The 27,010-nt window shown below is 53.5% G+C and overlaps 9 protein-coding genes across 9 annotated transcripts; 2 read left to right on the forward strand and 7 right to left on the reverse strand.

The window, feature by feature from the left end:
- Positions 1-142: 142 nt before the first annotated feature.
- PV08_07081 (uncharacterized protein) lies at positions 143-1,360 on the forward strand (the record flags this gene model as incomplete). Its single annotated transcript, XM_016381413.1, has 1 exon — positions 143-1,360. One exon carries the CDS (start codon positions 143-145, stop codon positions 1,358-1,360), a length of 1,218 nt encoding a protein of 405 aa, XP_016234515.1.
- Positions 1,361-1,879: 519 nt separating this feature from the next.
- Positions 1,880-3,346, reverse strand: PV08_07082 (uncharacterized protein; the record flags this gene model as incomplete). Its single annotated transcript, XM_016381414.1, has 1 exon — positions 1,880-3,346. One exon carries the CDS (start codon positions 3,344-3,346, stop codon positions 1,880-1,882), a length of 1,467 nt encoding a protein of 488 aa, XP_016234516.1.
- A 1,175-nt stretch (positions 3,347-4,521) lies between these two features.
- On the reverse strand, positions 4,522-6,008 carry PV08_07083 (uncharacterized protein; the record flags this gene model as incomplete). The annotated part of the gene is made up of 4 exons (XM_016381415.1): positions 4,522-4,949; positions 5,045-5,618; positions 5,692-5,872; positions 5,941-6,008. The coding sequence occupies 4 exons, from the start codon at positions 6,006-6,008 to the stop codon at positions 4,522-4,524; spliced, it is 1,251 nt and encodes a 416-aa protein (XP_016234517.1).
- A 1,338-nt stretch (positions 6,009-7,346) lies between these two features.
- PV08_07084 (uncharacterized protein) lies at positions 7,347-9,760 on the forward strand (the record flags this gene model as incomplete). The annotated part of the gene is made up of 4 exons (XM_016381416.1): positions 7,347-7,421; positions 7,506-7,537; positions 7,607-9,365; positions 9,458-9,760. The coding sequence occupies 4 exons, from the start codon at positions 7,347-7,349 to the stop codon at positions 9,758-9,760; spliced, it is 2,169 nt and encodes a 722-aa protein (XP_016234518.1).
- Positions 9,761-10,956: 1,196 nt separating this feature from the next.
- On the reverse strand, positions 10,957-13,679 carry PV08_07085 (uncharacterized protein; the record flags this gene model as incomplete). The annotated part of the gene is made up of 3 exons (XM_016381417.1): positions 10,957-13,360; positions 13,416-13,582; positions 13,629-13,679. 3 exons carry the CDS (start codon positions 13,677-13,679, stop codon positions 10,957-10,959), a joined length of 2,622 nt encoding a protein of 873 aa, XP_016234519.1.
- A 760-nt stretch (positions 13,680-14,439) lies between these two features.
- PV08_07086 (uncharacterized protein) lies at positions 14,440-15,495 on the reverse strand (the record flags this gene model as incomplete). The annotated part of the gene is made up of 1 exon (XM_016381418.1): positions 14,440-15,495. The coding sequence occupies one exon, from the start codon at positions 15,493-15,495 to the stop codon at positions 14,440-14,442; it is 1,056 nt and encodes a 351-aa protein (XP_016234520.1).
- Positions 15,496-16,185: 690 nt separating this feature from the next.
- PV08_07087 (uncharacterized protein) lies at positions 16,186-18,735 on the reverse strand (the record flags this gene model as incomplete). Its single annotated transcript, XM_016381419.1, has 1 exon — positions 16,186-18,735. The coding sequence occupies one exon, from the start codon at positions 18,733-18,735 to the stop codon at positions 16,186-16,188; it is 2,550 nt and encodes an 849-aa protein (XP_016234521.1).
- Positions 18,736-19,920: 1,185 nt separating this feature from the next.
- On the reverse strand, positions 19,921-21,970 carry PV08_07088 (uncharacterized protein; the record flags this gene model as incomplete). Its single annotated transcript, XM_016381420.1, has 2 exons — positions 19,921-20,499; positions 20,558-21,970. The coding sequence occupies 2 exons, from the start codon at positions 21,968-21,970 to the stop codon at positions 19,921-19,923; spliced, it is 1,992 nt and encodes a 663-aa protein (XP_016234522.1).
- A 1,472-nt stretch (positions 21,971-23,442) lies between these two features.
- PV08_07089 (uncharacterized protein) lies at positions 23,443-26,287 on the reverse strand (the record flags this gene model as incomplete). The annotated part of the gene is made up of 3 exons (XM_016381421.1): positions 23,443-25,115; positions 25,176-25,467; positions 25,517-26,287. The coding sequence occupies 3 exons, from the start codon at positions 26,285-26,287 to the stop codon at positions 23,443-23,445; spliced, it is 2,736 nt and encodes a 911-aa protein (XP_016234523.1).
- Positions 26,288-27,010: the final 723 nt, after the last annotated feature.

Here is a 27,010-nt window from a genome sequence, read left to right on the forward strand (position 1 = left end):
ACCTGCTTCTAAACAACCTGCTTCTAAACAACCTGCTTCTAAACAACCTGCTTCTAAACAAACTGCTTCTAAACAACCTACCCCAAAACAACCTGCTCCCAAGCAGCCGGTTTCTGGTCGAAAGCCTTCAGGACTAACGTCTATGACGGGGCCTCAAATGAAAACTAATACCAGCATAGCTCAGACTTTCGATCCGCTAGACTACGTGACTGCAGAAGAGTTGCTCGCTATCGACGCGCAATTTGCTCTGGCACTGAAGGGAGTGGATGTCGTTCTGTTCTGGACTGGTGTAGAATGGGCCTACGTTCAGAAATGGGCCGGGATATGGAACCTGAAGACGTTAACAATTGCCATGGGCCCGCTCATGGATGCGGCAAATCCCAACAGCCCCAAAGCGAGAAAGGGTAGAAAGGCATATTCCAGGTATGTGAAGGGTGCGTCCGGTCGATTCGCACAGTACGCGTGCCAGCATTGCCGAGTCGTTGTCCTGACCAACCCTCCGCCCGACATTTACAGTAGCAGAGACAACAACACTTACCAACATCTTGAAGAGCCGATTCTCAAAGGCACTTGCGGTGGGTTTCCCGTTCGCAGAATAGACTATCTACATCCAACGGTCGACGGTGCAGCGCATATCACCTACCAAGCTTGGCCAGACGACAAGACCCGAGATTGGGCTGCAGAATTTGGGAAAAGGTCGATCAACAAATGGAAGAGGCTCAACTGGAGCTACAAAAGTCTCGTAACTACATCTGAGCTCGGGTCGAAGCCTCTCAGACAAACACAGGTATCGCCCATCGTTTCAGCCTCGCACGCCCAGCCAGCACAGCCCTCCGATGATCGGCAAGACCGTCAGACTGTCAAAAACTTCCCTGGCCCCAATAGTCATGCCGGAGCGGCAGAAGATGAGGAACTAACGCGACTTCAACAAGACATTGACCCCATCGAGGACGATTGTCCTCATGAGGGGCCTGAGAATCGAGGTTGCGAGACTCAAGAACCACTCCCCGAATCAAGTCGTGGACGGCTAGCAACGAGCCACAGCGACCTCATCGACACGCAAGTCCACAGCCAAGAGCAACAAGGGATTGGGGATCATGGAGGGCTGTTCGAGGATGTCACTTGCGCGCCGGAACCGGCCTACACGATCAAAAGATGTGGAGTGCCGGAACCACCAGTTATAGCTCCGGTAATTAACATCGACGATATCGTGATTGGAGCCGAAGTCACGGTCGATATCAAGGAGAACAGAGTGGACAGAGACATTCTATACATGACGATGAAAGGTGTCTCTGGCCTCCAGAATTGGTGGAAGTTGAGGTGGGTCGACCCACTGGAAGGAAATAATGCTGCTGGATGACCCCCGTTGGAGTGTGATCGCGTCCCTCCTCATGTCGGCCATGCGTTGCAAGTCGGCCTAAATGCAGGCAGCTGGATGAACAGCAGCAGATTCACAGGTAAATCCCAAAAAAGCGAATTACATCAACGAGAGATCCGTCCGCTGCCAGAGATGTTCCGCCAGCAGCCGACTAAATTCACTCCCGTCCTCGGACCACCTGGATACGTAAATTTGGTTGTGCTCTAACAGTGAGTGGTTTTAGTTGGAGGATTGACCTCGCCTACATCCTACCAGTCTAAGCAAGCCCCAGGACCGAAATAAATATGCCTGATCTGATCCGAACCTTCATCCAACTCGGTGGTCGTTTATTGAACCCGTGAGCATAGTCGCTTCCCGGAAGAAAATTTGTAATTTGTTGCGCCGTTTCTATCAGACCCGTAACACTCCAGGAGTACGGGCAGGCTGGTGAATGGCTGTCAGCTGAGGTCTCCGACCGTGTGATCTGATAGTGGTGTGTTAGAAGACGGATCCGAGACACCTTTACATCCTACTGGTCCAAGCCCAGGACCTGAAAACATCGGCGATTTGACCTTCATCCAAGGTCACATTCTTCATCAAGCCATCCTCGTCGTCCTCGTCGTGAACGGTGCACCCGGACTCGAGCGTCAACCAGATCTTGGTGCTGTGGTGGATGGCTCCCCCTTTCATCGGAGAGAAGAAGAGGGTGTAATGATTGATGTAGGAAGCCGTCATCTCGTTCTTGCCGCGACCCCAGGTCTCGCCGCCGATGGTGATGCCGATGCCGTGGAGGAACTTTACGGTCCGCAAAATGTCGTCGTTCCACTTCTTCCTCAGCTCCGTCGTCACCTGGGGGTTTCCGCCCAACTTCTCCATCCGGAAGTAGTAGTCGGTCAACTTCATCTGGTCTGGGAGAGCGTCGAGGAGGATTCCGGCGACTCGGGTTCGTGCCAGCATGGTTGCACCTGCATCACGATCATCATCGTCGCCGCCGCCGCCGCCATTGTCGTCACCACTGTAGGCATTTTTCTCGGCATTGTCGGTAGGGGCGTGTCCGAGTCGCAAACTCTCTCTTTCCGGGTGACAGGCCTGGTCGTACTTGACATTCGTGACCACGACGCCCCTGAGCCCTGGAATGCGGAGGTCGTGGCTGTGGTCGGTAGAACCGGTTTCTCGAGCCAATTCTTGATACGCTCTGATGCGAGCGTGCGCGTTGATTGTGTCCCGGCTTGGATTCTGCCATGGGGGACCGTGGCCGCCGAGGCGGCGCGAGGTGTTCTCGCACATGACAAACACGTACTCTTTTCCGTCCGGACAGCGCACCTTCCGCGGAGGGTCGCACCAGTCTGCCCACGCATCAAAGACGTGGACATCTTTCGCCGCGTAAACTGGCACTGGCCACGAAGTTTTCGACCGCTTGATCCACGGCCTCCCGAGACCCGGCAAGAGCTCCTCCAGCTCGGGAAGGTCACGCACGTCGGTCGGCCATAGCTCATACGCCGGCACCAACTCCGGGCCCCGGACGATCTGAGCCACGACACCGTCGTTCTCGGTGTCGCGCCCACCGGTGTCTTCGTTCCTCACCACCTCCAAGCTCCATCCCACGGTCCTCAGGTACCCTTCTAAGGTCAGCCAGCCTCGGTTGCTCCCTCCGACGTCTTGAACCTTGTCGTCAACAAGCTCTTGGACCAGATCCCTCACCTTGTCCTTGCAGACATCAATCACCATCTCACAAAGGCTCACCCATCTCTGCATCCACATGTCGTTGCCCTGGACCGTGGTGCCGGGCACGCCGGTCTTGAATAGCCGCAGCCACTTCTCCGCAAACGGTGTGTCCTCGACGTCTTCCGCCTTGACGTAGATCACCACCCTGATCCCCTCCGGCCGATAGAGGTGGATCCAACAGTGCTCTTTGCCCGATGTGTTCGAGTCATAGCCTCCGTAGCGGATGACGTATGTCTCGTCGTCGACCGTGACGACCGTAGACATGATGTCCCTCATCGCAAAGACCCGATACGGACAATGTCGTCTTCGCTGTCGGCAATATCAAACTGTCGACGGTAGGGACGGTTTGCGATCGGTTGGGGAAGCAGGCCAACAAGCGTTCGAAAAAAGCTTGAGGATGGGGTGCAATGGGGAGCAAGATGGCACGAGAAAAGGTACCTTAGAAGACGGCGAAGCTAAAACTTTGGCTCACGTCTTGCTGAAGATTGAGGAGATATTGAGAGACCGAGTCCATTCCTTCGAGCGGTTCCGAGTTTCAAGGGTGAAGGTCGATGGCTGTCTTCCAAATTCTCGTATAGGCGAGTGAGAAGCCATGGCTTGTCAACAATACCAGGTGTCTCTCACTCAGACATCTTTTCTCGTATTCTCGACACGTTCAAAGTTGTCTGGTCATGTTGAAAAGAGGTCCGCCTATTCGTGTTGGCTGTGGCAGTCGCCCGTGGCCGACGCAGGTCTGGTGTGTTTGCTTCCGCATGGTGGCGGGTCATGGCGATCAACTCAACTTCAAGGTTTCTCCCCTGCCACGCAGAAAAGGGCAAGGGGGCAAGCAGAAGATTGTCGACACAACTGGACCGATCGAATCTCATTCCTAAGTGTAAGTGGCTGTGAGCGTTTTTCTTCTGCTGGTTGTGCGGATGCAGAACGTTGGTTCCGGCGCACACGACGCATTCAGCCCCTCTCTCATCAGAGCATCATGACTGTCATGGGCAAACAAACCTCGCCATCGATAAGAGTTGACACACAGGTACTGGCCTGGTTGGGAACCTTGGAGTAGAAGCGGGCATGTAGGAGGGTGGTAGGTACAGTTGTGAGCTAAACCTTCTCAGCCCTAGTAATCTCTCCCAGCCTACCCTGGTCAGCCTCAAGAGCTCAGTCAGGCTCGGGAGACCCAACTGGACATGGCCTGATAGCGGCGGCGGTTATGGGTGTTGCTAGGCACTTGCATTACCTAGAAGACTCACAAGCCTCACGTCTTTTCAAAGAAAGTCTTTCAAATTACAGTACTAGTCCCGACTTAGCACCAGCATTCTGAAACATCAAAAGGGTGTACATACGCCTCGGTACTTTTTGGGGGGGGTTGGAGGGGGGAGGCGGAAGAGGTAAGGTACACGACCATTTGCAAATGCCATTCGTTATTTTTACTAGTCCAAGCTGCCCAACTAGACCTGCTCATTGACAAACAATCCAGCCATACCCTGGCCGGTACCAATACACATGCTGGTGACGAGAATCTTCTTCTTCGTCCTCCGTGCCTCGCTGAGGATAGTGCAAATCTGCCGGGCACCGGTTGCACCCAGGGGGTGTCCGAGGGCGATGGCACCGCCTCTGGGGTTTAACTTGGCGTGGTCGAGACCCAACACATTCAGGCAGTATACGGCCATGGAGGCGAAAGCCTCGTTGATTTCGAAAATGTCAATATCCTCCTTGGTCAACTGGAATTTGCTCAAGAGCTTGGGAATCGCGGCGCTGGGTCCAATGCCCATGATCCTGGGAGGCACGCCGGCGACCGTGGCACCGCAGAACTTGGCCATGATGGGCTGACCGAGCTCGATAGCCTTGGAGCGCTTCATCAACAAGATAGCAGCGGCTGTTGACACGTGTTAGTATGTATGAGCTGTTGTCCCTTCGATTGACCAGTCGTGACTCGCCATTGACAAGGATGAAAGAAGAGAAGAAACTTACCTCCGTCAGTGACCTGACTGGCGTTGCCACCGGTGGTCTTATCTCCAAACTGGGGCAGGGCAGGTCTGATCTTGCCCAAAGCCTCAACGGTGGTTCCGTATCTCGGGCCCTCATCCTTGGTGAGGGTGATTTCGGTAACCTGGCCGGTCTTGGGGTCTTTGATGGTGGTGGTGATGGGTACGATCTCGTCGTCAAACCAACCGGCCTTCTGGGCGACCTCGGCGCGTCGGAAAGATTCACAGGCGTACTCGTCTTGTGTACGTCTTGAGATGTTGAAGTCGCTGCCGACGTTCTCGCTCGTTTGAATCATGGGTTGCAGGCAATCGGCAGCCTCTTGGTTGGCCAGCAGCGACGGAGAGAAGGGCAGATCTCGGTCCCCGTTGTTCGACATGCTTTCACCACCCAATGCGATGCCGATGTCGATGCTACCCAAGGAAATCTGGTTGGCAATATCTTGGACGGCTTTCAGGCCCGAGGAACAGAATCGGTTGACGCTGCTGGCACCTGCGGTGTGAGGGATTCCAGCAGCCAGCGAGGCCGCGCGGACCTTGTATGCAGCTCGAGAGTCGCCGACCTACATATAGCAAGAGGCATCAACAAATTATTCCACACGGCGCCTCCCCCACCAAAAGGCTCGCGTTGCTCACATTCCCAAGACAAACGTCCTCGATCAACGCAGGATCAATCTTGCTCTTCTCAAGAACCTGCTTCAGCAGCGAGTATACAATGTGATCGAGGTCGGTGTCTTTGAAACCACCCTTTTTTCCTTTGGCCAATGGCGTTCGAATCGCAAGCGTGATGACAATATCGTCCGGGTTCTTCTGGGTGCTTTACAAAGGGAATCATCCCGTCAGCATGTCCCGGCGAGCGCAGTGGGGAAGCTGGGCATGGCTTACATTCCAGCGACTCCTGTCTTTGTCGAGGACAGGTGGGAAAAGATTGAGCCTAATCTTTGGGTTGCCATTTTTGATCGTCAGGGAGGCGAGAGGACAACAGAGGACGAGAGGGTGTATGCGAGATGATTGTCTGAAGAGAAGTGAGACAGGCGGCGTGGGTTGGGGAATCTTTTAAGGACCGCACACGAGTTTCCTGTTACGGCCAGTACCTCGGCACATTGGCGCAGCCTCGATAACGGCCGAGAAGTCGTCCCAAACTTCGTCTAATGGCGGATGACGGCCCTCCCTCGGGGTTCGACAGACTCATGGCCCATGGGGACAGTTTGTTTACTGATCGGAACGCGTGGAGAGGATGAGGCCTGAGGCCGACTACGCCTCGGCTAGAATAGCAACAAAAATTACCTGGAGAGGTTCTGTATGAGTACTTGTACGAGGAGATTGGTAGTATCTGGGGCGGGATCATGCGATTATGCGATCATGCGAATGTTCACCACACTGTCCCGGGCCAGAGAACTAGAACTGGAACCTTGACGAAGTGTACTTGGTCCACCTTTTCCCTATTTGTTTGCAGTCGCTGAGCCGGTGAGTTGGGACCGGTAATGCGATAGCGGCACTGTGTTGGAAGGCCACGCCAGGGAAAGATTCCGATAGGATCTATCGAACACACAAGGTCAAGAGGCTAATCCAGTGCATGGGGATGCTCGCAGTCCTGGTTTGTTCTACTAGGCGGAGGCTCTTGGATCCGAACTCGACTTTATCGCAAACATCGTCGTGCGCAGCCACTGAGTCAATGTTACGTCATCTCTTAGCACATCTTGCGGCAGTTTGAATGCACAAAGGACTCATATGTAAATGCGGGCAAGGTATTCCGGGAGGCCTGTGGGACGGGTCTGGTACTGAGGCGGCGAGACGGAGGGAAGAGACTGGAGGGAGTCGACCTGCGAGGCTGCGAACAAGAGCGTGCCCTGGCGCAGGCAATAATACTACGTACCGACTGGGTCTGCGGCTGCCAAGACTTTGGTTGGGCGTTGGACAGTGAAGTTTCTAGTCGCATCCAGAAAAGTGGAAAGCGCATTCGCGACAAGGACAAGGCGACGAATCTGAATTTTTGCTGCAGCGTCTGCGTCGATATCTACCTAACAACCCAATTGTACACGTTTCCCTCTTTCGCCCTGCTTTGAAAAGAGTCTGGTTAAGTGTCAATTCCATCGGCATTGCACTGCTTCCTCTCTTCTGTTCGACAGTCCCAGTTCGAATCCTCTCAGACTGCCTGCTGATTGCATATCTTTGAGCACTGTGGTCCGGTCCCTCACTTGCCTCAGCACCAGCCGCATACCGACTCATCCCCAACACCGGCACCTGCACCTGCACCTGTCGCCAGTTTATTCAAGCGCAAGTCATTCACAATGAGCGTCGTCGGCATAGACTTTGGTGCTCAGAGCACCAAAATTGGTGTTGCGCGAAACAAGGGAATCGACATCGTAAGGCTACATCCCTCCCCCATCCGCGATTGTCGGGAAGTCCTTCCGCAGGAATTTGATGCTAACATGACAATTGTTTGATAGATCACAAACGAGACCTCGAATCGTTCTACGCCGTAAGTAAACCATGCCGGCCTGTCCAGCATGTGCTTCTCAATTACATCCCGTGCTAACACTGTTCCTAGATCCCTCGTTGGCTTTGGGCCTAAAAGCAGATACATTGGTGAGGCTGCCAAAACCCAGGAAATCTCGAACCTCAAAAACACCATCTCCTCCCTGAAACGTCTTGCCGGCCGGACGATCGATGACCCGGAGGTTGCGATTGAACAACAATACATCACGGCACCCCTCGTCGATGTCAATGGACAAGTCGGTGCCGAAGTCACGTATCGCGGGGAGAGGCAAAAGTTCACTGCAGTCCAGCTGATTGCCATGTACCTGGGGAAGATCAGAGACACCGCAAGCCACGAATTGAAGCTTCCGGTCTCGGACGTGGTCATAAGCTGCCCACCGTGGTTCACCGATGCTCAGCGCAGAGCCATGTCGGACGCCTCCGAGATTGCCAACCTCAAGCTGCTGCGTCTCATCAACGACAACACCGCCATCGCTTTGGGCTATGGTATCACAAAGTCGGACCTGCCGGAAGGCGATGCTAAACCCCGCCGGGTCGCCTTTGTGGATATTGGATACAGCGACTACACTTGCTCCATTGTCGAATTCCGCAAGGGCGAACTCTCGGTCAAGGCCACCACTTTCGACCGACACTTTGGAGGTCGAAACATTGACAAGGCTCTGGTGGACCACTTTGGCGCCGAGTTCAAGGAGAAGTTCAAGGTCGACATCACAACCAATGCGAAAGCCACCACCCGTGTTGCCGCCGCGGCCGAGAAGCTGAAGAAGATTCTGTCCGCCAATGCTCAAGCTCCCATCAGCATCGAGTCTCTCATGGACGACAAGGACGTCCGAGGCATGCTGAAGCGAGAGGAGCTCGAGGAACTGATGAAGCCCCTTCTTGACCGCGTCACTGTTCCCCTCGAGCAGGCTCTTGCCGAAGCCAAACTCAAACCCGAGGATATCGATGCCATCGAAATGGTCGGCGGCTGCACTCGTGTGCCAGCCATCAAAGAGCGTGTCAGCAAGTTCTTCGGCAAGCCTCTGTCTTTCACCCTCAACCAAGACGAAGCCATTGCGCGAGGCTGTGCTTTCAGCTGTGCCATTCTCTCCCCCGTCTTCCGTGTCCGCGACTTCTCCGTCCACGACATCGTTTCATACCCGATTGAGTTCGTCTGGGAGCAGTCACCCGACATTCCGGACGAGGATACGAGCTTGACTGTCTTTAACAAGGGCAACGTCATGCCATCGACCAAGATCCTCACCTTCTACCGCAAACAGCCCTTCCACCTCGAAGCTCAGTACGCCAAACCCGAGCTGCTACCTGGCAAGATCAAGCCTTGGATCGGCCGCTTTGCCGTCAAGGGCGTCAAGGCCGATGAAAAGGACGACTTTATGATCTGCAAGCTCAAGGCCCGTCTCAACCTCCACGGCATCCTTAACCTGGAGAGCGGATACTATGTCGAGGACGTTGAGGTGGAAGAGCCCGAGCCAGAAGCCGCCAAGGACCCCGACGCCATGGAGACTGACCAGGCCAACGGTTCCGCAGAGGCCAAGCAGCCCAAGATGCGCAAGGTCAAGAAGCAAGTCCGCAAGGGCGATCTCCAGATCGTGGCCGCCACCACAGCCTTGCCCGAAGCAGACAAGGTTGCTGCCGCCGAAAAGGAAAACTCCATGTACATGGAAGACAAGCTCGTGACCGACACCGAAGACAAGAAGAACGAACTCGAGGCGTACATATACGAGCTCCGCGGCAAGATTGACGACGTCTATTCCGAGTTTGCCAGCCAAGAAGAAAAGGACAAGATTCGAGACAAGCTTGAAAAGTCAGAAGTAAGTCCCGCGTCATCATCAGTATTTCCTGTCTCCTCTCTGTTACCTTCTTCCTTCTTTTGAGACTATGACTAACGTGGTTTGATCTTTAGGATTGGCTATATGACGAAGGCGAAGATGCGACCAAAGCCCAATACGTCGCCAAGATGGACGAGATCCGATTCGTCGCCGGACCTGTCATCCAGAGATACCTAGACAAGGTGGAAGAAGAGCGACAGGCCGTCTTGAAGGCTCAGGAAGAAGAAGCCGCGCGCAAGCGAGCCGAGGCTGAGGCCAAGAAGAAGGCCGAGGAGGAGGCCAAGAAGGCTGCCGGTGAAGGCGCCGCTGCGCCTGACACCGAGATGAAGGATGCCGACGGTGAGGCTGTCAAGCCTGACAGCGTCGAGGAGAAGTAGAGCAACGCCTTTTGTCTTTTCTTCTCTCACCCGAACTCGAAGGGGTCTGCACGCTCGCACGATTCATGACGGAAGCCACTGGTATTTTCCCACTGGCTTGGATTAGGATTCCAATGAAGCAATACACCAATAAATAATCAAGACAGAAAGCTGACAACAAGACGTCACGGATCTACGGATGATGATGACGACGACGACGAAGGCGAGATTTCTCTCTCTTTCTCTCTCATACGCAAAACACGAACACACACAACAACACTGCAAAGAGCCGTGATGAAGATACAGTGGGGAGGGGAGGGGATGTTTCCGGATGCGGCGTGACTATGTTATGCATAGCGAATGGAAACGTTGTTTTCGGGCGTCGAGACCTGTTAGTTAGGGGTGGTGCAAATAGATAGACGGCCAAATCTCCAAGTCTTTCCGTTCCGTTTTCCGTTTTCCCTTCTTTTCCCGTTTCACCCTTCCGAGGATGATCTGTCTATTCGAGAGTTCCATTTGTCCCACGTGGTGCTTTTTTTTCCCCTTAGGAGTCGCGGTGCTTTCTCGCCCGAGCATTCTTGCTTGGTCTCGATCAATCCTTGATCGATCAAGAGAATGTGATTTCGGTTCTCTTCTACCCACATCGTCATCACCTAGGTGCCTTCTCGAACGAGCGGGTAGTCTTGAATGATCCGAAGATCTATTCGCCGAATGAAAGTTGGCCAAAGGTGTGACTGACGTATATGTATTAGTGGTGGCAGTGGTTCTTCGACGACTTTTCCGTCGTCTTCGTCTCAGCTTTTTTCTATGAATGTGAGTAGATTTCTTCCGGGTTGGAAAAAGAAAGAACATTCCCACGCTCATGGTCTTGGACTCCGTCTTCTTAAAATCACACTGAATGTACATCTTGATTCTTCTACTTCATTGTCGACGATGACTTCCTGCTCCTTCGTCCAAACCTTGTACCGATACAATCGAATCCATTCCATCTCAGGGTCTTCGACTCAACACAATTTGATTCTCCCTCATAGTGAAACCGTGCCGAACGATGCCAGTTTCCCATTTGTCGACAACCATCCCGATGCCGACCGATACTGATACTCATGATGTCCTTAAGGATATCGTTAATAATACAACCGTGGCCTTGCACCACTACAGTCCACCTCGCACTCACAGCCTGCAAAAGTAGTCATGTCGAATCTCATCCTCTCGTCCCCTCATCCCATGTGTACCGAGCCTGGACGCCTCCTGCGGCCAGACTTTCTCGGCGACCATGGTTCCGCCTGAGTCTTAATAGCCTTCTTCGAACCGGCACCGCCATCTGGTTCCTGGAGTGGGGGTATATCTTCATCCTTTTGCAACGCCGTCATTGGACTGTTTCGGCCCAATGGGCTGCTGGGCTGTGCATGAACAGCTGATCCGCTTGGACTTTGTTGAGCCAACATCAGGGACAGCCGTCTGGTTAGCTCTTCGGAATTGGCTCCACTTCCACTTGAGCTCGTGGACCTTCTTCGTCGTCTTGACCTTCTCCTGCTTGGCTCACCATTGACAATGGGTCTGCGCGGAATGACGGTGATGACACTTTCAGAAGACGAACGAAAGTCCCTTGGCCGGTATACATCCTCGTCCGGGATTCCAAATGTACCGTACGGGCCAGACGCGGCTCTCCTTGCATAGTATTCGTCATCGCTGGAGCCACTGCCCGCTCTTGGTGTAGTATGGCCTGTCCTTGCAATGTGTTCCTCATCGTTGGACAAATTGTTGCCTATCGGTGTATTGTTGTGTCTCTTCGTCATGTATTCCTCATCGCTGGAGTAACTCACTGCTCTTTGTTTACCACGGGCCCCCTTCGTAGAATCTTCCTCATCGCCGGAGGAAGTGATGACTCTTTGCGGAGTGTGAATCGACAAGCCCTCCGAGTCACTCATGTCAAGAGACTCGTGGCCAAATTGGCGTGTGCGTGCCTCTAGGTCAACATCCGAAGAACTTGGTGATCTCAGAGCTTTCCCGTCCACCCGAAGCGCCTCCTGTTCTGCTGAGGTGAAGCGTCCTTCGACGCTCGACGATGGGTGCAACTGAGAAGGTCGGACACGACGTTTTCGGACCTCCATGGCCGGCCTGAAAGTCTCTGGCACGACATTCAGATCATCTCCCGTGGCAATAGCATGTTCGATGGCTGCTTGCGGAGTCACCTTGGCATCCGCAGCGCCGGCATCAGCCCTCGGGCCTCCCCAGGTGCGTTGCCCTGCCGTGCATATGCCGTACACCATATAGATCCAACTGAGAAAGGGGCTGAGAGTGAACATGAGTGGGTAGAGAATAGCCTTCCAACGGTGGAGCTTGACTGCCCAGTAGAACGTGAGAAGCCAATTCAAGCCCAGAGAAATGCACATGAATTCCCAAGGCAACTCACTAAGCTGACTGGAAGTTGTAGCCACTGCCACAAGTTCGATCAACATCAGTAGCGCCGTCGTCCTTATGGTCATGGTCATGAACCGTAGTGCACAAAGGCAAGGATACTGTCTCCAAAGTCGGACGTCGGTCAACATGCATACTTCATTGGTGATGAACCCCAAAAACCATCGGCGTCGTTGTTTAAGCAGAGAACGGTACGTCTGCACTGCCTCGGTCTTGCAGAAAGCGGTCGTGCTCAACTGGATCTGATAGCGTTTCTTTGCACCCAGCATGAACAAATGTGTTAGCCAGCGATCCTCTCCAAGGTGAGTCTTTGCATAGTCGAAGAGATCGTCGCATTCCTCTGCCTTGTCGGAGAAGTAGAACTTGGCCATGTTCCGGAATGCTGAGAACCGGAGAATGGTCAGCGCCCCGGGAAGACAAGTCACGGCACCACAGCCTGATTCAACCGACCGCTCAAACAGTTGACCATGCAGGTACTCTATATCTTGTAGAATGGTAAGCAGCGAGTTCTTCTCTGTGCATGCCGTGATGATCCCGGTCATTGCCAGCATGTTGCGTTTGTTTCCGGGTCTCAATTCCATATCGTACATGAAGTTCTGTATGCAGAAAGGGTCCAAAACACAGTCCGAGTCGATGAACAAAATGAACATGTCGTCCTTGTGGAGCAGATAACGTTTGTACATCTTGTCAATGAGGAGAAAGGTCGCCTTCTGGCAGTGTCGTTTACCACCGTGAGGGAATCGAGACACGGTGACCCGAGCACCATTGTAGGCAACGTCGATGGACTGGGGAAAGTCCTCCATTGTGATGGGAATTCCTAGTCGATCAATTGTTTTCAAGTACAACTCATCAACCTCGTCACCGTCAAAAGACAAAAAGACGTGGATGCTGCTAGCCGGGTAGTCGCACTTGACCACGGAATTCAGAGCCTTCCACAATGAGTCTGGGGGTTCTTTGTATGTCGGCATCACCACCACCACCTTTGGAGCATTTAGATCGTTCAGTGGGCTCTTGATCATTTTGTCACGGCCGAGCGGCAGGATGAAGGATCGATAGACGCAAAACAACCAAGGCACCATCAGCATGACTGCAAAGCTGTAGAACGCGAATTGTTGAAAGACATGGGCCATCTTGCCAGGGAAGTATTGTGTGACGCGATGAGGCAGCGGAAGGGTCACCACCATGATCGGGAAAAAGATGCCCCTAGGACGAAGGTTAGCAGTGTTCCGTCAAGGTCGGGACTCAGTACTGGAGATACCTGACGATTACGAAGCAAAGCGTCATGACGACCGCCATGAAGCGTTGTGACCAATGATCCGCCTTTTGATATGCCTTTCCGAGGCAGTAGCAGAACGCTGCGACCCATAGGAAGGACTCGAAGAAGGCTAGTAACACCAATGGTGCAGACAGCGCTAAGCACAAGATCTGCAATTTTCAGTCCAGGGATTCTGGAGACCAGAGCCATACGTACATCGGGTATCGACCAAGGATCAGTGATCGACTCGAAGGCTTGATCGAGCATCTTGCCAGCAGCAGACCACAGCAGATGCCCTCCTGGCGTACTTTGGCCTCGATTACACGGCACCAGCGGTGGCTTGCTAGGAGAGACTGGGTGAAGTCTGAAGGCCAGTAACGGAGGTGGAGAGCACCGATGTATCAAGTGTGTAAAAGAGAAGAAGGGGCCGGTAGATTTCTCAGGGGTAGTGACAGATGCACGTCCTGGTCCTAGACGTGGGCCGAGAAGAGCCAAGTGAGACTCACGTTGGGATTAGTGAAGGATAACCATGACGTGCAGATATCTGAACAGTGAGATACGGTCCCCCGTTGGGCTGTGATGGAGTTTGGATAAAGAAGCAAGAGAGGAGAGAGAGGTAAATGGCGCCAGAAGAAGAGATGCGTTTGCAAGGAAAGTAAAGCAGGCACGGCCAACAATGTTAGTAGCGCTAATGCGGAAGGTACGCATGTGTGTATGAGTATGATAGACACACCACGAGAAGGAAGTCAGTGAATTCTCTGGAAAGTTGGTGATATGTGATTGATGTTTCACCTGCACTTCAAGAAGGAGGACGGCAACAAGCAGTGAACTGATGCAGCCACAGTCGTAACATATCATATTGTCATGAGGAGCCTCCTTGAAGGCGTTAGGATGTCGAGGAGAGCCTCACAGTGAAATGAAAATAGTACCACCCCGCATGCTCATAAGACTGGAGCTCTCGATTTGAGTCATTGCACAACAACAGACGCCGCCGTTCGACTCCAGAACACCTTGTAGCGACTCATTTCTAAAACGCATCTCCACTTACAGTCGACCCTACTTCGGTCCAGACACTTGCAGGGGTCCGAATTCCATCACCTATCTCGCTGAGGAGGTCATCCTCACCGTCTTCAGCCTCACTTGCGTGGATGCTGCTCAGGCTACCGTCGATGGTGGGAGCGCGAGAGGAAGTGTTTGAAGCATGGGGAGAGAAAGAGTCCAGTCCGGAAGGGTGGCTCAGACGTCTACTCTCCGCCGAGGGTTCATGTTGTGATTCATGATCGGAAAATGTGTGGCTCGAATTGGATGCGACTGCAGAGAAATATTCTGGCTGAGCGAAGCGTTGATGAAGATACTCGGCGGTCGGTATGGAGTAGTCCGGATCAGGAGCGTTTTCAGTGGTAGGCGTCAATTCAACTAGACTCTCGGATGGGTGACTTGTAGGAATCTCGATGCGCCTGTCTGATAGTGGAATGTTCCACGCTTCGCGCATTTCCCGTTCGTACCGTGATTCGAAGGCAGAAGAGTCTGCTGGCTCGAAGGGGTTTATGGGCGACTGGGTCATAGGTAGAGATGCTTCTGCTGACTGCTGAGCACCGGGAGACCCTTTGCGGACTTCGGACAGTCCTCCGCGGGCTCGTAGAACATCAGGCTGCGCCACTGGCTCAACAGCTGATGACTGCGCTTGTGTACCTGACTGCGTGCCCACCATATCCTGGATAAGGATACCGTTGTCGTCCACAAGGGTATCAAAGGAGGGCGTTCTTGACTCCTGGCCGGATAGTTTTCTTCTTTTGCGCCTCTCCTCCATTATGCGCCCTCGCTCCATGATTTCGGCGATGGCAGCTCTCCTTCGCAGTTCTGCGGATTCTCCTTGCTCCTCGTGCATCGAAGCATCGTTCGAAGGGCGGTGCGGCCGAGAGGACTTCTTGGGACCAATCTCATCTCCAAGGTTATGGAGGCCCATGGCAATCTTGTGTCTTGTTCGATCGATCCATGCTCGGACTTCTGGGTTCTCGTATGCGGCGATGCCGGCTGCCACCACGATGGTGGCAGCGATGATCAGACCTGCAGGGGGTACCATGGTGAGCATTGAGACTCGCTTCGCTGAAAGGCCACATCTCACACGCAGCCATCACCGGCTTTTATGTGCTTTCAGATGAGACCAGACAACGGACAGCCACTAGCCATGATGTAAGGGAGAGCACGGGGACATTATTGACTTACCTCGAGCGAGGGGAGCCGGCATGATGTGCTAAGGGAGGCTGCGTGGCTACTCTGTGGAATGAGCCTGCCTCCGAGTAGAAGTCAGAGGAAAGGCGTCCCTCTTAAGGACCTATCTGAGTTCAAAAGATGTCAGCCTGGAGGGTTTATGAAGGCGGGACTTGTCTCGATGGTGTGGCGCAGTCGGCGTCAACGTAGGTAGTCTGTAGATCTCGGCACCGCCACTCGAGGTGAGCCCCTCACGTTAGGAGCAGTGGCGCAGTATGGGTGTTCTTCACATTCTCCTGGAAGCATTTACAGAATCCAGACGGTTGCAGCGACACAGTCGCAGCTCAGGGCAAGGCTGGTATCAAACCGGCACCACGATCATTTAGCAAGCATGAGCGGGAGAAGCCATATTGATCCCGAAGTTGCAAAGACTCTGATTTAGCGGCTTTTTCTACTTGGAGGATTAACATTGATTGTTCTGCCTTTTCTCCGCCTTTCGGCAGGACGCTATCCCCCGGGGTCCCATTTCTTTCCTTTCTCTACGGAGTAGGGGCTGACATTCTCAGAGCGCGACGTTGACGCAGTGTTGCTGTCCCCCGCTGACGGCAAATTTCTGCCCTCCGAATACAATCTGCCCACGGCTCACCTTTGGAGCAGACACACAGATGGTCGCATTGTTGCCGACGATATGCCAATTTGCTTCGATTGGTCCTGAAGGTGTCGGTACCGTGCCAGACGCGTGCGTCAGACCGAGGCCCTCGACAAGAGGCTGCATGGACCAGCTTGTATATCCAGGCTTGGTGGCACTAATACCAAGGACATATTCCGAGAGGAGGTAGGTCGGGGCCGCACCCCAAGGATCGGACAATGACGTGAACAGGTCGATTCCCGGCGAGCCGTCCGGGTATGTATACTCCCAACTGGCCCCCGAGTAATATTGATTCTGAGTCACCATTGCAGCCCAGAACGTGTCGAGGAGGACGCGCGCAGAGTCCAGTGGCGTTCCGAAATCCCTATGGGCAAGAAACAGGGCCTCCAAAAGGAACCCTTGCGTGTTGGGCGACAATTGAGTTGTAGCTGTGCTGTTGACCATTGAGCTGTCTTTGAATCCTATACCAAGACGTAGTTGGGGGACCTTTTGGATCATCGCCGCGGCTTGCGTCGCGTTTGCAATCCCGGCTCGGATGGTGAAAGCAATCGCGGCGAGGGAAAAGTCGTCGGGGTACGCCGTAGACAGTGAATAGACTCCGCTTTCTGGATTCCAGAGTAGCGAATTGATTGCGGTACTGATACTTTGCGCAACGGCTGTCCACTTATGAACAGAGGCGACGTCGCCAACTGCACTCGCCAGCGATGCGGCGCGCTGGAGAGCCAGAACATTCACAGCAGATGCGGCTGATCCATTGGCCGGACCGAGGAAGTAAATGCCTTGGATGTCGGGCGTCTCTGATAGAGAAGTCGTTGGGTTGTTCAACGTCAGCCTCCCATCGACAGCGGCGCCGATTTGTGACCAGTGGGCCTTGATGAATGCCAAATCTCCAGTCGCCCAATAGTAGTCGCCGAGAGCGAGGATGAATAGGTCCTGGTAGTCGAAGAGAGAGTACAGGTGATCGCTGTATGCGGCCTTTGACAGTGCGGTAGTCCCCAACGGGCTGTCCATTCCGACAAACCCTGCGGTGGGACCATGGTCGGAGGCCCACGCCAGCGCTTGAGAGATGCTACCACGAAGGTAATCTAGGCGGTTCGTACTGTGAAGCACGACTCTGCACGTGTGTGCAAAGTCTCCGACCCATACCAGGCGATCTCGCTTCGCCCCGTCCATACACACAGGGTTTGGGTTGGGGAGCACGCTATATTCCGCCAGAACATCACTCGACATCATCGAATTGTTGTACAGGACGGTTCCATTCTTGGCGATGACCTTTACGTCCTTGAAGAAAGCATCCTGACCCTGGAATGGGCCAAATCCCCACGTGCCACTGTACCAGGTTGGACTGCCCCAGAGAGGATTTAAGAGCGCAAGAATCTCCTCGGACGAGATAAATGCTAGGCTCCGGCCATCGAGGGAGATGTTATATCCAGTCGACGTGATCTCCAGCGCGATGTTGTACCAGGTATCCGGCACGATGGGTGTCTTGAGGGGAAGGACGTGTACGGCAGGCACAGCAAGTGTAGACTGGTTGACCATCGACCAGCCGTAGTTCCAGATGAGAGAATTTGCTGGTAGTACTGTTCGATTGGTGTCCAAGTAAGGGGTTGATTGGGTTGTGAGCACAAAGTAAGCTCCATAAGGAAACACGCCTGAAGCCACGCGGAAAGCCGTCCCACTCTGTATGACCTTTGTCATGAACGAGATGGTGTAGTTGGAGAAGTTGATGCCGACAATACTTTGTGACGTCTGCTGACCCCGGACTCTGACCCCGTCCGAGGTGACTTCCCACACAGACGGCGCGGCACCCCTGTCGATGCAGGCCGCCTGCACGGTTCGACCTCCCAAGTCGAAGATCTCCTCGTACAGTGGATTTGATGCACTGAAGCGGCCGCTGAGCTGCGCGGGAGCCAAGTGATCCGAGGTCAACCGAAGTCCGGCACTCAACGAGATTGGTGCTTCAGTGAGCAACCGGACAGACTGCCATCGTTGTCCACCCTGCACAAAGAATGATTCCACACGGCCCGTCGTAGTGATATTTAATGTCTCGGTTCTGAAGGTGTTGGTGAGACCATTGATAAAAGTCCATGGCCCATCGCCATTCGGGTTTTGGAGGGCAGGGAATTGCTCTCCATACCGCAGCTCTAGCTGGGCCGGGCCTGACAAGCTTTGCACATATATGAAAGGAATGCCAGCGGCTTCAGAACCATAATCGAGGGTGGCCACTGTAGAGGAAGCATTGAGACTGATGATCGTCGACGCTGTCCATGCCACCGTGGTGTTGATGGTAGGTTCGGGTCCTACAGCGTAGTATACTGGAGCCAAATCGTCGCCCTTGTACTTGCTTGCGTTCCCGGGATTGAAGGAGCCATCACGAGACCATGGCGAGAAAGCCCTTCCGTCGGCATAAAGTATGCCAAGATAGAGGGTAACAAGGGTAGCAAGGAGGTGCGCTGTATGCATTGTATCTACTTACGCCTCGCCGTGCTGCTGAAGCCGCAGTGGGATGTACCTCAAGCTCTGACATATACATATCGCCCGGCGACACCTCCATTTCCTGCCCGCTGCATGTCCTCCTTCTCCTTCGGTGGAACTTGGTGCGAGGTTGAATGAGGGTTTTCGGTGCCGATTGTGCCATGCCCCGCAAACCCCCCCGTTAGAGCTGTATCTGTCAGCTGCCACTAGCGGGAAAGGCGGTAGAGGACGAGCGCAGTGGAATTCAATCTTACCACGCTTGGAGAAGCAAAGTTATCAAGTTGCGGAGGGAAATGGCCCGAGACAGGCTGTTGGAAACCCTCTCTCTCCATTGCGGGATGCATTGACGGCATCCCGCCATTCGGGGCTTATTACCCCAGACTGCGGGGATTGTTCCTCCTTTGTACTCATTGCCAGTGATGGATACCGAGATAACGCAAGCTAAAGACGGGATCGACCCCAGCAATTCCGCCTGATAGAGTTTTAGCGTGATTGCGCAAGAACTGCACTTCCCTCGACTTCTGGACCTGCTTGTTCCGCACATGCTCGACAGCCTCAACCACGTTGTGATAGTGCGTGAGAGCGTGAGTACGAGGGTGAGAAGAAAGTCAGAAGAGCGCGAGTCGTAAGAAATGAGCCGGATGGAGACAGAACGGTTCGGTGCGTCCCAGAGCACCAAAAAACCAACAACAACTGGAACAGTGAGCATTGAGCAATGAGCAATGAGCATTACCTCTGGGCCTGGTCTATGTATCTCAGCACGGCTGTCTTGAGCCAAACAAACGCCAAAAGTCCCCCGTGCTCCATTACACAGCCGCGCATTTGTCAGATTCTCCATCCTGGCCCAATCTCAAAAACATACACATGTGCTCCTAATTACTGCACAATGGCGACTCCGGAGATTGTGCCGAGAATGAAATAAGACAAGTCCTCGGTTTTGAAAAACAGAAAAGCGAAAAGCGAAGCTCAAGGACAAGAAGAGAAGATAAGGGAAGCAACAGGTCTCAAGTCATGCCAGCAAGCCATCTGACAAAAGCCTTTCGAAATCAATGCGCCGAATATCGTCGTCCACCTAGGTATGAGAAGCATTTGCACGTTCGTTTCGTAGGTACAGAGATCGAAGGACTATACGATGACATCGTCGTCAGCGTTTCCCAATAGCCGGGTCCCTCCTCACAAGGCGGTGCCCGGAGCGGATGGACCAAGACCAAGCTTGGACGGGCCGATCGGCGAGTTGCGCTTATCCCGAACAATGGTCGCTGAGTTGCTTCGTCGTCGGGTGACATCGGCCATGGGAGACGATCGAGACGGTCCTGGCGACATGCTCCGCTTCTGTTGAGGGCCGGGACCTGGAGAGAGCGGTCGAGGGGCTTGGTTGAATTGGCCAGGTCCAGGACTCATTGATCTTGATGGTCGCATGGAACCTGCAGGAGACATGGGTGCAGGGGACATTGGTCGTCGAGGGCCACCTGCGGGAGACATTGGTCGCCTAGGGCCGCCCGCGGGACTCATGGGTCTGCCTGCAGGTGACATTGGGCGCGCAGGAGATGCCATGCCCGGCCGAGGAGAGTTGAAGTATTGGCTGCGAGGAGTTCCGGCGGGCGACATGGGGCGAGAGGCCGGTCCCGGACCACGTGCAGCAGGTCGAGCGTACTGGTTCAGATGGGATGGCTTTGGCTTTGACGGCTTGGTGGCGAGACACGTACGAGGGACAACACCCTGTTGAGAGCGATCAAGCCTAATGCAAAGGGCCTGGAGATGTGTTAGCTTGCGGATCGTCTCACACAATGCCGGTCAGGGGAGGACTTACCCATCCGTCGTCATACTCGTGGAGCAGTCGAACTAGTTGACCGTTCTTGAGCTCTAGCTCGTCATCCATGGAAGGGACGAAGTCCAGCAGGACACGGTAAACATTGCCTTGAGGTGGTTCGCTTGCTGGAGACCCGGCGGGAGCTGCAGCGGCCGCAATCGGAGCCGAGGTGACAGGCGTAGATGGACCAATTGCAGAAGAGTCTCTTGTGGCAACTTGGGGTTGAGGAGTGGCTGCGACGGGAGGTTGTGGTGCAGATCCGCTGTTGACCGCAGGTGCTTGTGCAGGCGAAGGTGATCGGCCTGCGACAGGCCCAGGGCCAGGGGCCGGGGTCGACTTCGCTTGAAGAGCTGCAGCAGTAGCAACGCCACCGAGAGCGGCAGTAGCAGCAGCGACAGGAGTGGCAGAGGGGGCGGGGGCGGGAGGTGTCGGCACAGCACCAGGAGCTGACACAGCGTGGACTGGGCCAGCGACAGCCTTTTCAGGATCGGCAAATGGATTCTCTGGCTTCTCTGAATTCTCTGGATCTGCGAAAGGGTTCTCACGCAGCACTGGGCTGCGAGCCGGGCTTGGTCCACGGGGTTGTTGAGGAGATGGCGAAAGATTTCGACCTGAAGCAGCACCAGGCGCTCCGGCGGTGTTCAAGAGATTACCACCGCTCAGTCGTGCTTTGTTAGGTTGGCCGAATTCTGGGAGCATTCGAGAAACAGGTCGCAAACTTAATCTAGGTGCGGTGGTGCTGGAGATGGTGGGACTTCTGTTGATCAGTTCAGTGGCAGCAGGGGCCCCAGCTCCGTAGGTCGACTTCTCATTGTCCTTGTTCGCTTGAGCCTCCCGTTCCCTCTTCTTCTTCCCTAGGAGCCAGAGAAGGAACACTGCGATGATACCGACGACTGCAATGACGCCAATGGCAATCCCCGCCTTTGCACCCGTTCCCATTCCACCGCTCGAGCCGCTTGAGGAGTCTTTCTGAGAGACTGCACCAGTGGACGAAGCGCCGGAACTGGTGAAAGCTGCCACATTGTTGGTTGACAAGGTCGTCGATACAGAGGCGCTGGGGACTGAGTCTGGTCCTGTAGTTGCTGCGGTAGTCGCTGCTCCCGCAGCGGTGTCAAAGGAGTTGCTTGCACTGGCGGTGACAACAACTGTCTCCGCCGGAGCAGTGCTGAACTCCACGGATGCCCCGGTTGTTCCAGCATCTTGCGCGCCTCCTGTGGAAGCAGTGGCTACCGCGGGGATGCTGTTGGATCCTGCGCTCAAGGTTGTGTAGCCTCCAATAACACCAGTGAAGGTTGGCTCGGCGGTCACATAGACAACAGAGTAGACTGTACCTCCATCTGTGCTGACGCCATCTTGTCGTCGCGCCAACTCTACCATCCTGTCGTGGAAATGTTGGTGGTGGGCGTGACCCATCTTTGATCTTGTATATTTCAACACCAGTGACTATCGAAGTCTTTGTTTATTCTCCCGCCTCAAAAGGCTCTCTTGGTTGTTCAGTTGTGCGCTCTCCAACGAGTCTTTTGTCTCGTTCTCACGTTTCAGCGAGAGAATAAAAGCCAATGTCGCCGGCACAGTTCGTTGCGGTTCGCAAGGGAGTGACTGGGAAAAGGTAGGTGAATTAAGGAGCGTCCGGCACAATTGTCGATAAAAGAAGGGCGACAATCGGCACCAAAAGGGTGTGAATAGGAACAACAGGATCCGGTTGAAGAATCGAAAAGTCGCGTGCGACGAGAAAAGGTGCAGCAGCAGCAGCAAAGTCAGCGCATGAGAGAATTGAAGGTAATCAACAAGCTGGAGAGCAGCAAGTGACGCGGTCAGTGACAGACTGACTACAATGTCCGGTCTCTCTCTCCCTCTCTCATGAAGAAAGAATAGCAGTGCAGTGGAGCAGATGGTTCTACAGGTGGGAAATCTAATTAACCACGGGGTTGCAAGTGCACCAGGGACGAGGCTCTCCCAGGGAGTCATTGGTGTTCCTGGGCTTAGTTTCGACGCCACCAGGCCGCCTAAGCACCAACTCGGTTTAGACTCTGTGGTACCTGCAGGTTGGTGGATGATTGACCGAGATTGCAGATTTGACACGAGAGGGTTGCTTGGGCCAGCAACTTGCACGAGCGTCAGTGTCTGGACAGAGCGATTCAAGAAAGCCCTCGAGCATGTCGGAGAGTGACGGGTCAGTGACATTATTACCAGAGATCATATTGATCTCTTTTCACGATCTCTGGACAGCCAACACAGCATCAATCGCCGAGAGCGTGGCCTGAAAGAGTCGTCGACGCATTGCGAACCGGGTGATTCAGGGGCTTCGGAAACACCCGCGTCCCTCCCAGGTACATTATTGTTTGTTAGGCCATGGCCTTGGGCAGGGGATGCCTGTCTGTGGTTACTACAATATTACTGTACAGTACCAGTTCTCTTGCGTTGCGTCACGCCTCAGCCCACCACTATCCAGATGTACAAGGCGACATCCTCTTATCGTCGTCTCGATAACCCGACGACTACAGAGTACAATTCCTCGACGATCAAAGGACTCGTTCAAGCACTTACCACTGTACCAAGGTCCTTGTCATCAAGTGGCCCCGCCCCGTCCTTCCTGTCAGCCACGGGCCGTGGAAATTGGGGTTTGGCTTGAGGCATCTCATCATCTCATGATAGTTCTCATCCAGCCATTTTCCTGCCAGTTCCCACCCTTACCTTCGCCAATCTAATCTGTATCAGCAGCTTGACAGCAAGTCCCAATCATTTCGCTTCTTCCAATTTGCTATAGCCTACCGTTTCCGTATTTTAACTCACGCTGTACTTTCGTTTGCCTACGAGAGCATTGCGATAGAGACATCCATCAGTCTGAACTCCCTACTTTGTGGCAGAATCCCATATTCATCAAATCAACGAATAGCACTAATGATCATGTGGGTAGCGTCAGTCTGAGGATGTCTTCTCCTCCTCCTCGGAGTTTCCACTCCCGTGACCTTCAACCAGTTCAAAACCGTTTCCAGCTGCATTTGGGGCCGGTGAGTTCTTCGAGCGGATTCCGGGACACTTCGCCTTTCTGCCCTGGGATACCTCTCATTGACAGGCCCATTCCTTGCCGGCGCATGTTGAGAAGGTCCAAAAGGCCCGTCCTTTGGCTTGGCAGGTCGATGAGATGAATTTGGCAGCTCATTTGGCGTGAAAGTTACCCCGTTGTTTTCGACGACAATGAGGTATTGGCCTGCGAGAATGACATTGTCTTCAGGCTTGATTTCTTCCTCGTGTTCGCCGTCCTCGACCTTTGTCAGCGGGGTGACGAAATATTTCGTTTCGTGTCCATGGAAACAAACTTCCATAGTCATACCATCGTTCAACAGTATGACCGAATGGACAGAACGACGCTGAGATTCGATGTAGATAACATCCCCGTTGCCGCCGCGCCATGCTTTGTAATTGTTCCAGACGGCAACGGGCGTTTCTTCGGCACCAATCGGGTATAAAACCTTTGATATTGGCTCATCTGCCAGTTTTGCCGAGTACTTTTCCATCTTCTCTTTGTTTTCTTCCGCGAGTCTGTAAAGGCGCCACACCGCAACAAGCCTTTCCCGAATACTGTCCACCGTCTGTCGCATTCGCTCGTGCATGCGCTTCTCGCCAAATGTCTGCTGCACTGTCATCTCAATAGCGTCGATAGCAGCGCGCATCTTACTAAGATCCGACGCCAGGTGCCGCACAAGCTCCCGCCTGGTAATTTTTCGTCCCTCCACCTTGTACGTGACGGCGAGCATGTGCTCATTGAGGGACGCAACGTGATATGTCAAACGGCCTGAACCTTGGATCTCTGGAAGAAGCGATTGCTCGCTAGGTGACCCTCCTCGGCTGAGTCTTCGTGAGAGGGGAATCCTTTCCCCAATGATGTTGTTGAGACGTGCAGTCATTGTGTGTTTTGGTCGAGCCGGGAGAATACTCTTTACGACGTTGAGGGTGGTATTGATTTCCCATATGGCCCTGTAAAGAGGCTCATTGACCTGGACATCCGTTATGTCCAGGTTGAAAGACCTGCCCTCGGGAGTCGCTTCAACGACCGCATAACGCCGCGGTGTCATGCGAGTGATATTTTCCAGATCTTCCACCGAAACAATGTATCGGCAGCCATTCGTGAGAATGATTGTCACTTCGTTTGAGGTGTATCCCGTACTAAGATTAATTGGAGGAATCTCATTTATGGCCCTTGCTGGCCCAGCGTATTGCAGGTGCTTGAAAACGCCGGAATCAGAGTAACCCTTTTCTGGCCACTTGATAACCCAAGAGCACTCTGGACTGCCTACCTGCTCGAGAGTGCCGGGCAGAAGGTATTGATGGTCGACCAGATGATGAAGAAAGATGCTCCAGAGTTGAGGCTGCTCAGAGAGCTCGGGATCTGGATTTGCCAGAGGACCATCGCAGGCAATGATGAGGGACCGCAGAAAGATTTTGGAGTTTATCGACATGAGTGGGAGCACTTTAAGGATGAGAAGTTCGATGTGCTGCCTGTGGGCTTGAATAGAATAGGTCACTTCGAGGAATTCGGCCAATTCACTCAGGTCATCTGGTTCGCTTATGTGTCAGTAGAGGTACGCTCCAGTGAGTCGGTGGAACGTGTCCATACCGTCGTTGAGCAGAGACAGTAAGAGCACCAGCATCTGGAGAAACCTAGGTCGGATCAGTTGTTGTTCTTGCCTGTTGTAGGAAGCTAGCGAATTGAAATAGGCCGCGCTCAGGGAAATAATGTTTTTGATACCACTACTAGTAGTCAATGTCTGAAACATCGTGCCGTGGTCCACGCCATAGCGAGTGTTCTTGGATGAGATGATATGCCTTCGAGTAGACATTCTGAATAGAATAGGACTTCGAATACAGAGTCTGCGAGCATCCTCGATCATGTTATCAAGCAGCTTGATCTAGCAAACTGTCAGCTGGACAAGATAGTGTACCAGGCTAGTCACTCACTGTCTCTCCACAGGACAGGTTGGAACCACCACGATTGATGATGTGCCGATAGTTCAAGATGACCGCGACGAGGCTTGACTGATCAACTTCGACCAGGAGACCTTCAAGGTCCCATTTGTCAGAGAACAAATCGCTGACGACCTTGACATTGTCACTGTGTATAGTAACAATCCGATCTTGATGCCGCCGTAGAGCTAGAGCTCGATGATTCGATGGGGTATCAGGATCAGTAAATGGGCCTGTGGCATTCATGCGCTGGCGTGCCGCAGCAATCACTGTTGGTGTATTGTCAGTAGCGATGATTGACATGGATTTGTCAACGTCAAAATTCTTGAGCAGAGCTCCCGCAGTATTAACTCGCCATGAGGCGTCCTTCTGATCAGGCTCTTTCTGGGACATCTGGATCTGTTCCATCTGGTTCACTTGAGGGGTGTCAGCGCCTGCGAGGAAGGTGATACCAATCTTTGGCTTGATTGCGTCTTCGATAACTTCAGCGAGTCTGATACCGTCTTTGAAACTCGCCGACAGTTTTCCTGTGATTGTCTTCTCAAAGGCCTTTACCAGCATGTCATGGGCTTCGAAAGAGGTATATTGGCCCGCAAGCCTGTCCAGGAGGTCATCCTGCTGATCTCGCAAATCATAATGCTGACTCGTGGTAAATTGAGGTGATATCATGCTGGACGGACCAGGTCTGAGGCGATGAGGCTCGTGGCCCTGAACAGCAACAGAGATGGCATTGTCTCGATGACTGGGGGGTTCAGCACTGTCCATGCTGATTAATGCAAACAAGACTGAGACGAGTATACCCAGGATTCGGAAGGAATGTTGTTTGGCAAGATGGTTGTATGGCAAGGAAGTCACTGGCTGTGGTGCAGGAATTAGGAGCCACTCTTAAGGCCTGCTTGGCCTTGTCGGTCCTGATCAAACGTATCCGTCGCCTTCTTTGGGGGCAACTGGAGCATTCGGAGAAGGCAACCAGTTCTCAGGCAGTCTATGTTGGCGAGCAATGAGAAAAGATTTCTCTTCTCGCTTATGCTGCTCCCAGTGTGCAATGCAGCCCAAGGCGGTATCACCGTGGTAGGCATCCTGGGGTAGTGGTGGGCTGCCTGACTTAAGTCTCAGGATTCGAGGAGCATTGCGGCTCAAAGTATCTGGGCAAATTGACCCGACCCTCGTTGGTACGAAGCAGCCATGCGGAAAGGCGCCATGCGCCTGCCGGGTGTGCATACTGTCCCATTATCGAGAGCCTGGAGGATGCCGGCAGCAGCTGCAGCGAGTTGCCTTGCGCCTTGTCTCAAGGCAGAATGCGTCCAGGATATGCAAGGGCTTAGGTTGCAGAGCAACTAACACTTTGGAGTTTTGTTCGAAATAATTTGGAAGGTTTCCAAAATAGGTGATTCGAGACAAATGGCACTGATTGTTGGCCCGAAGCGTCAACCTCATACAGACCAAAGTCGTGATTGTACTAGGAGATGGATTGACCCGAGTGTGTGC

The sequence above is a fragment of the Exophiala spinifera genome, assembly GCF_000836115.1.
Source record: "Exophiala spinifera strain CBS 89968 unplaced genomic scaffold supercont1.5, whole genome shotgun sequence".
In the NCBI taxonomy this organism is placed as follows: domain Eukaryota; kingdom Fungi; phylum Ascomycota; class Eurotiomycetes; order Chaetothyriales; family Herpotrichiellaceae; genus Exophiala; species Exophiala spinifera.